The sequence below is a fragment of the Heptranchias perlo genome, chromosome 1 (genome assembly GCF_035084215.1).
Source record: "Heptranchias perlo isolate sHepPer1 chromosome 1, sHepPer1.hap1, whole genome shotgun sequence".
NCBI classification, from domain to species: domain Eukaryota; kingdom Metazoa; phylum Chordata; class Chondrichthyes; order Hexanchiformes; family Hexanchidae; genus Heptranchias; species Heptranchias perlo.
The window spans coordinates 193,906,887-193,915,951 of NC_090325.1; the positions used below are offsets into that span (position 1 = coordinate 193,906,887).

The 9,065-nt window shown below is 53.5% G+C and overlaps 1 protein-coding gene across 1 annotated transcript in view; it reads right to left on the reverse strand.

The window, feature by feature from the left end:
* Positions 1-6,219, reverse strand: part of LOC137330584 (uncharacterized protein C4orf54 homolog) — a 30,525-nt gene extending 24,306 nt beyond the window's left edge. Inside the window, exon 1 of the mRNA XM_067994507.1 lies at positions 1,069-6,219. Coding sequence (XP_067850608.1) covers positions 1,088-6,136 — 5,049 coding nt within the window. The 5' untranslated portion in view covers positions 6,137-6,219 and the 3' untranslated portion in view covers positions 1,069-1,087. The remainder of the gene's footprint in view (positions 1-1,068) is intronic.
* Between the last annotated feature and the right edge of the window lie 2,846 nt (positions 6,220-9,065).

Sequence of the window (9,065 nt, forward strand, 5' to 3'; positions counted from 1 at the left end):
CTTCAACAGCACCTCCCAAACCCGCGACCTCTTCCACCTAGAAGGACAAGAGCAGCAAGCACATGGGAACAACACCACCTGCATATTCCCCTCCAAGTCACACACCATCCCAACTTGGAAATATATCGCCGTTCCTTCATCGTCGCTGGGTCAAAATCCTGGAACTCCCTTCCTAACAGCACTGTGGGAGAACCTTCACCACACGGACTGCAGCGGTTCAAGAAGGCGGCTCACCACCACCTTCTCAAGGGGCAATTAGGGATGGGCAATAAATGCCAACCTTGCCAGCGACACCCACATCCCATGAATTAATTAAAAAAATCGGGGGGGGGGGGCCTAGGTACGTCATGGGATTCCGATTTATATATTACAAGTGGCCGCCCACAAGCGGGTGATCAGAACACTGCCCAAGATGGTAGTGGCCATATAAACGGTGCGGTACGTGAATATGAAGCTGTGTTTCCATCCCAAATGAGACTTAAGAGGTTGGCTAAATATTGTGAATGCATCCAAAATTCAAAGTACAGCTTTACATTCCTTATAAATTCTATTGTATTCCCTCGGGTATAGAAGATTAAGGGGTGATCTAATTGAGGTGTTTACGATGATTAAAGGATTCCATAGGGTGGATAGAAACTATTTCCTCTGGTGGGGGGAGTCCAGAACAAGGGGGCATAACCTTAACATCTGGACCTCTCTTCCCCCCCCCCCCCAAAAAAAGCAGTTGAGGCTGGGAGTCAATTGAAAATTTCAAAACTGAGATTGATAGACTTTTGTTGGGTAAGGGGATTAAGGGTTATGGAACCAAGGCGGGTAGATGGAGTTAAGATACCGATCAGCCATGATCTAACTGAATGGCGGAACAGGCAGAATGGCCTCCTTTTGTTCCTAAAATACATGATATTTCCCGTTTATGCGATATTACATTGCCCAGCGAGAATCGTGAGGGTATCGCACAAAGTGGCAGATTTGATTTCACCGCTCTAAAACATCTGCATGGCAAAACCCCAACCAATGTGATGGGTTTTATTGATCCCAACAGGTCACCACTCCAATATTCATACTTACATTTGGCTTGCCAAGAGTTTCATCTGTGCTCCACTACAAAACTCATTGTGGTTCCATCAAAGGAAGGTGGGGCTACAATTCTTGGCCCGATACTGATCACCGGTTTTCCTTCTGAGAACCCTTTGGAGACCCTCGTTGTTATGTGCTGAGAGGTCAGAGTCTGTGTGGGGTTCAAGGATTTCCCGGTTGGGAAGTAGTAAGGGCTTTCGATGTAATGCGGTTCGACCTGTTGGCTCGTTTTATCCGTCTCGCCGCAGTCGCTCTCTGGGTGGGACAGCTGGGTCTGCAGGGTCGGGAGCATGGCCGGCGTGGGTAGGAATCCAGGGTAGATCATGTAGGTGGTGCCGTAAGTGCCCGGGTTTATTGCCATCGGGGACACGGGCACCGACACGGGGGCCATCGGTTGCTGAGGCATGGGGACATCCACGTACTGCCCCGTCTCCGGGTCGAACAGCCGCTTGCGGGCGGGCTGCACCGGCGTGTCCACCAGGTAATACTGCCCGGTGGCGGGATCCAGCAACATCTTGCGCTGCGTCGTCGGCGGCATCGGGAAGCAAGGCACCGAGGGGTTGTCCAGCTGCTGCGGCTTGGCGGGAACCACCTGCTCCGCGGGCTGCACCGGCGGAGTGAGGCAGATGACCTGCGGGTGCGGGTGCGGGTGGTGGTAGATGGTGGCGGGCGACGGGTCGCGGGTCTGGCCGCCGCCGCCGCCGCCGACGCTCTCGCCCGTGTGCCTGCGCGAATCGGACGGCGGCGGCGGCGGCGGCTTGCGCGGGGCTTTGGGGCTCGAGCTCGGCACGCGGGCAGCGCCGGCCGGCGGCAGCGCGTAGACGGCGGGCGGCGGCGGGGGCTCGCGGGGCGCGGCGGGCTTCTTGATGGGTATGGTGAGGTAGTTCTCGTATTCGGGCGGTGGCGGTGGCTGCGAGCTCTTGTCCTCGGCCGCCGACGTTTGCATCGCCGCGCCCGGGTTGAATTGCTTCTCGCTCTCCTCCAGGGACTTGCTCCGCTGCGCCCGGAACGAGCGAAAATCGGGCGGCTGCGGGGATTTGGCGCCCATTAATAACCCTTTCCTGCTGCTGCTGCTGCTGCTACTGCTGCTGGTGGTGGTGGTGCTCGTCACCTTGGCGCTCACGTTGAACGGAGGGGGCTGCGGAACCACCGGCGACACGGTGAAGAGCTGCGGGGCGATGCTTTTCCCGCCCGCACCTTTGCTGCTGCTGCTGCTCGGCTTCGCCGGCTCGCGGCTCTGGGCGGAGGAGCTCGCGTTCCAAATGGAATCTCTCCCGGCGGCTCGCGCCTCCTGCTCCGCGTTCCAAATGGAATCTCTCCCGGGAGCTCGCGCCTCCTGCTCGCCGGCCCCGCCGCCGCGCTCCGCGTTCCAAATGGAATCTCTCCCGGCGGCTCGCGCCTCCTGCTCCGCGTTCCAAATGGAATCTCTCCCGGCGGCTCGCGCCTCCTGCTCCGCGTTCCAAATGGAATCTCTCCCGGCGGCTCGCGCCTCCTGCTCGCCGGCCCCGCCGCGCTCCAAGCTGCAAGAGCACGAGGCTTCCTCGCTGGTGATGAGCGACAGCACGTGGCTGCCCACCAGGGGCCCGGGCGCGGGCTCGGTTTTCCGCTTCCACTCGTTCTTGTCGAAGACGTACAGCTGCTCCATGGTCTTGACGGCGGCCGTCAGCTTCTCCAGCGCCAGCTGGTTGCCGGCCACCTTGCGGCCGGCGCTCCGCTTGTCGCCGCTCGTTGCCGCCGAGGGCGGGCTTGCGTTAGCGCTCGTGCCGCCGCCGCCTCCTCCTCCTCCTCCCGCCGCCGCCGTCGACGACGACGACGACGCCGCCTCCTTGAGGGGGATCCGACCGGACGCCCTGTGCACAAAGACCGACCCGTTTTTCATGCCCGCCTCGGGAGTCGGGGAGCCGCAGTCTTTGGAGAAGATGGTCCACTCCTCGTCGGAGACGCACTCTGCCAACCTGGTCCGCCCGCCGTCCGCCAGATCCTTCCTGCTGACCGACTGGCACTTGATGACTATGGGCAGCAAGGAGCCGGCTTTCTTGGATGGGACGCGGTCGTTGGCCTTCAGTTGGTTCAGGTTGCTGCCGTCCAGCGTTAAGATGTGGTAGGAGCTTTTGACCAGTTTCCTAACGTCCCTGACCTGATGGATAGGCGCCTGCAGCTTGTGTATGTTGTCCCTGATGTCCCTCACGGTAAACTGAGGCACTTTGGGTTTGTTGTCCTCGGTGCAGTCGATTCTCAGCGACTCTTCTATAAACGATGCGGAGAGCGCTTGGCATTTGCTGTCATCAGCTGACTTGACCACGCCGGCCGCATTGCGTCCTATATTGGGAGTCAGCAGCTTAGCGATGCTAAACGGACTGTGCTCGTTGTCCCTCGCGCTCCTGAGCCTGATTTTGATTTCTGGCGACCTAGAAGTGACAACGCCGCTCGTTGCGTCGCCCTCATCCCCCCTTTGGCTGTAAGATGCCCCCTTGACGGACGGTCGCCCCTCGTGCGGCCGCGTTGCACATTTTACATTGAGCACCGAGCCCGTCGGAGCCGGGTCGCTTCCTTTCGACACCTTCTGAATGCTTGGCACGAAGAGATGGGACATTTTAGTTTGTTTGCAGACCGGCTGCCCGCCAATTTCGGCTCTGACCCGCCGGTCTTGTTTGGCGTTTCTCTCTTCGCTTTTTTGCACCTTGTGCGTCTCCAGGTCGGAGTCCCTCCAAGACCTAAATGCACTGTGCTGGCTCCGAGGCAAAGTCCCCCTGGAAGCCTCCGCGACGCCCGCACCCTTTTCGGGGTCGCACGCCGCGGCGCGGACGTCGCTTCGCGCCGAAAAGTTTTCGTCCGCGCCGGCGACCGACCCCCCGGCGGTAACTTTTTGAGCCTCGGCCACGATCTCGCGCGGAACCGGGGAACCTTCTGAGCTCCCGCCGGAGGCTTGGCCCGAGTTCGGCCTTTGCAAATCCCCCACCGCGGGCTCAGCTTCGCGGGGCGCCGCCTTGGAAAATTCGGCGGGGTTGACGGACGGGCTCGTTCGACCGGCAAACGAGGTGTCGGTGATCTCCCCGCGCTCCATTTTAAGCTCTTGTTCGTATTGCATTTTCTTCCAGATGACATTCTGCAAGAGGCTGGAGGCGAATTTGGATTTCTTCTGCGTCCCCTCCATTGCATCCGCTGCTTTGCATGTCTCTTTGCAGGGCTCGCTTCCCTCCTCTTTTGGCGCGGCGTCCGTAACCTCATCGGCGCAATGCGATCCTGCGGCATTTCTGGCGAATTTAAGACGCCTTCCGTCGCCTCGAGCGCCCTGGATGTGCTCTTTGACATCGTAGCTGAAATTCAAAGTCTCGGTTAAAGTGATGACCCTGGATCCGATCTGTTCAAATTTCCCACTCAGTTGTATTTGCCTTTTGGCGAAAGTTTGGTTTTCTGCTGCGCCCGCCGAATTTTCCTCCTTCCCGTTAACCGGTAGCTTTTCCCAACCCGAACTTGCGACCTGTTGGTCCCCCCTGCTTCTCGGCGGACCGTCTCTCTTTTGCCCGATGCTAAAATTTGCACTTTTGCCAGGAAATTCGACTCGATCTTTCTTCTCAGCGGCACTGCGACACTTCATGTCGACACAGGCGGCCCGCCGGTTGAGCCCAACCTTGTCCTCTGGCAGCGATGACACGTCGGTCGATGTCCTGTAATCGGCGCAATAAGTGTCAAGGTACTCGGCGCCGGGGCAGGCTAAACTTCGGAAGGAGCGGGCAGTTAAAGTTCGCACTTCCTTGTCAGCATCGTCCAGCTCACTAACTGCACTGGAGGCCCCACTGGAATAGTCAAACCTCTTGCTATTCGCTTTGCCACCAACACCCGCATGGACGGTGCCTTTATCACCACTGGCGCAATCCTCCGCCAGCTGCCTTTTTGACAAACATTCGGATCTTTTCCACAAACGCTGGTTTGACTCCCCTTCGGAATTGGCACGATTTGGGTCTCCCTTTTCTTGAACGTTGCTATTTTGACTTACAGCCCGAGAAGTCGCTCTGATTGACAGGTGAATGTGGCCGGCGGAACTCCCATTGCCGTCTTGGCTCTTGGACAGACTCCCCCGAGGGCAGACGCATTCGCCCCCGCCTGGTGCACCGTGGCCGCCGACCGTTTCTTGACCGGTCGTCTCGCTGGAAACGGGGGGTTGATCACCACCGGCGTGACTTGTGCCTTGAGGTGTCTGGGAACCTTCCTCAGATGCATCACTTTCAACAGAACTGTTCTCTGCAAAGGAATACAGCACGCTGCTCTCTTCCACGTCCCAACTAGGTCCCATCTCCAACTCGCAATCTCCATCATGGTCTAACTCATAAAGTTGGATTTCGTGAGTGGTGATATAATGCGTCTCGTCGTTATCGCACGGCTGGCAATGATCCCACAGCAAGACGTTGGAGCTGCCTTGCCTTGTGTTCAATAGGAGTTGAGAGCGGCCATCCAACTGCGACCCAAGAGAAGGACGTAAGTCAACATTACCACCGGCAGATCGCTCTTGCCCATCAGCCGTTGTGTGCAGCGGCGATTCCGCACAGTCGCTGAAGCTCTCGTAAATGTCAGAGCACACGGCGGTATCGTAGCCCGAGTGGTCAGCGGCGGACTCGCCGGCTTTGCTGTCCGGTGAGGAATCCCCTCGGGCTCCGCTCCTGAGCTTGTGTCCCTCGCCCTGCCCGGTGTCCTCACTGCCGTCCTCGCCTGCCGGCTGAGAGGTCTCCCCTTTGGCCATGCCCCTCTCCCCTTTGGCCGTGCCCCGCTGCCCCTTCCTCGCCTCGCAAACCTCGACGTAACTGCATCGGTCCGGCGGATCTCCGGCGGTGCCTCCGCCCGGTGCCCCTGCCCTTGGAAGCCGAGCCCCTCGCGGTGTGGCCATCGCCTGCCGGAGCCCTGCCCCGCTGGCTGTCACTCCGTGGGAGGGCGGGCTAACCAGGGCCGGGACTTGACATCCCGGCTGGTCTCTCTCCCCTCGGTCTTTGACGACGTCCTCCCGAATGCCATGGGTAGCGACAGTCCCATTCACAGCGGTCACCGAGAAATGAAGGCAAAGCATGCGGCGGTTCTCAGCCTCACTGGACGAGGCGTCACGTCACCGCTCAGACATTTGGTCAAATGTTTTCCCCCCTCACTGATCCGACAGCAGAGTCAAAGGACCGCCTGTAGGGTTTGATCACCAAAAGAGCCTTTGAGTTTAAGGATGGGACACACACACACACGCGAAAAAAACAATTCGTCCGTTGCAACATGTTTTATGTTGAAATCGCATACTTTATGCATTAGTTATTTGCACATCTTTTATGCTGACCGCACCGTATTTTATGGAGAGCTTTGCATTCTTGGAACAGGACAATTTTGCATGGCTATGGGGGAAACAGCAAGGGAGTGAGACTAATTGGACAGCTCTTTCAAAGAGCCCGGCACAGACACGATGGGCTGAATGGCCTCCTTCTGCGCTCTATGATTCTAAAGTACAAAAATTACCACCCAAAATTGCAATGATTGTCCCTTTTTTTAGATTTGAATCACTTGAATAGTGTGATGACAATTAAATGCTAATCCCATGTTTTCTCTCCCCCCCCCCCCGCCCTTTTTAACCCCCATCCGTTGTCTAATTTAACCCTACTGTGGAAAATTGGACTGATATAGAATCATTTATTCGCACCGGATCTTTGGGACATTGAAGGTGATTTTTTTTTTGGTGCAACTTTTGCCCGGGACTTTCAAAAGGAGCAATGCCGCGCACGCGCACTGCGGGGGTGTCTAAAAACAAGCCTTGGCGCCAGCGGAATGACCAAATGTTCATTTCTGCCAAGGAGGTGCTCTGGGATTGTTTTAAAAATAATTAATCTTGCTTGATTGCCAGTTTTAAACATGGGACTTGAACCCCAGCTGTGGATATTTACTGGTTAGCAGCAACCGCGGCAACTTTAATTCATTGTATGATGTGTAACATTTTACAGCACAATTCGGACATGTACCCCATCCACCAGTAACCAAATAATTTACTGTCTGTGTCACTGTTGACAGTTGTCTCAATACTGAATCCATTCCTGTTCAAAGGTTGATAAAATACTAGTTAAAATGCCGTAGAGTATCTGGTTGCAGCATACTGTAAGCTGCAAGAATGCAATTACAATCACACGAGTTTATTACTTAATTTATCCCAGCTCAGCATTTTATGGCTAACACCCCAGTGTTTGAACTTAAATTTATATTTGCTAATGAATCACGTATAACAGCGGAAAGTTATTTACCTTTGATGTAACAGTAGCAATGGAATGATATCCTGGATATATCAAACCAGATTTTAAAAAAATACTAATCAGAGATACACACCATAGTTGATCGAGGAAAAACTCACAATGCCAACACTGTGGCCAACCATTTCAGTGGTTATTGGGTGTAAATACATTCCCATCAGCGGACGAGGATGAGCTGAGGCGGTTTGGACAGAGTCAAATAAGCTGTTTCTGGAGTTTTGCTGGGTCTTTGTTAGCGGCTTCTCATTGTGAACACTATCACTGGGTCAGAACTATAAACTATTCATAGACTATGCGTCAGTTATGCCGACTGAATAAAGTACTATTTTAAACTAACCATTACATTCGCTCATTATGAAAATAAGGAGGGGAGGGGGGGTCAGGGCGAACAGGAAACGGAAGTCATGAATGAAGTGGAGGTTTTATGTAGATGTCTCAAACTCTTGAATGTACAGTACTGCATTGGACAAAGACGGTGCTTGTCCTTTTCCCCGGCGAAAAATATTTTAGTTCACTGTAAATGGTAAATGCAAGATTACACACGAATCGTTCAGTATGCGAAAAAAATCTTTTATCTGTTGAAGATGGCTTTTGTAACATAACTGCACCGTGCATTATTGGTCTCAGAACAAAAGTGAAGTTGAATATAGAATTACATAGAATGTACAGCACAGAAACAGGCCATTCGGCCCGAACCGGTTATGCTCTACACGAGCCTCCTCCCACCCTCCTCCATCTCACCTTATCAGCATGTCCTTCTATTCCTTTCTCCCTCATATGTTTGTCTAGCTTCCCCTTAAATTCATCTATACTATTCGCCTCAACTACTCCTCGTGGTGGCCAGTTCCACATTCTCACCACTCTCTGGGTAAAGAAGTTTCTCCTGAATTCCCTATTGGATTTATCTCGTGGCCCCTAGTTCTGGTCTCCCCCTACAAGTGGAAACATCTTCTCCACCTCTACCCTTTCATTATTTTAAAGAGCTCTATCAGGCCACCCCTCAGCCTTCTCTTTTCTAGAGAAGTAAATATTCTTGGGTATAATATTCTGTAAGGTTATTTAATTTAAGATCAACTTTCACCAGGAGCTGTAATTAAATGTGTGCATGTTGTATTATAACTTACAAAATATTAATCAAACTATTCAAATTTCACTTTCCAAACGCGCAGATGTCTTGTGTCCTCAGAAAACGAAGAACATGACACTTTGGAAGTCTACATATCTTAACATAAATTATTTGGGCATCAGAAGATGTAATTACAGCATTAAGTGGAGTAATACCTAAAAATAGGTTAAATTAGAAATCATTTAAGGGGGTTTGGGGATCTATTTGAAAGAGAACAGAATCCTATCGAGTGACAAGAATGCACCCGATCTATCTGCGGCACTGAAAGCAGTGAGACCCGCCGTTAAACAAGAGAAGTGATAACTACGCTCACTTCTCTAACATTAGATGCATTTGCAGACACATAATCGCCATACCAGATAAAAATAAGGAGCAGTAGTTATGAGGGAGAAACCTGAACCGAACAGGGAGCCGCTCTAACTGTGCGCCCCCTCGCTCAATATCACTCTACGTGTGTGTGGATAGGGATTGCAATTTTTTTTTGCAGGGTAATCGGTCGGCTGCATAGCTGACAACAGGTGTGTTTTATACATGGAGCGACAACCCGACCCTTCCCACAATCACCAGCCTGTAACTCTGACTGCCCATCAGTGCAG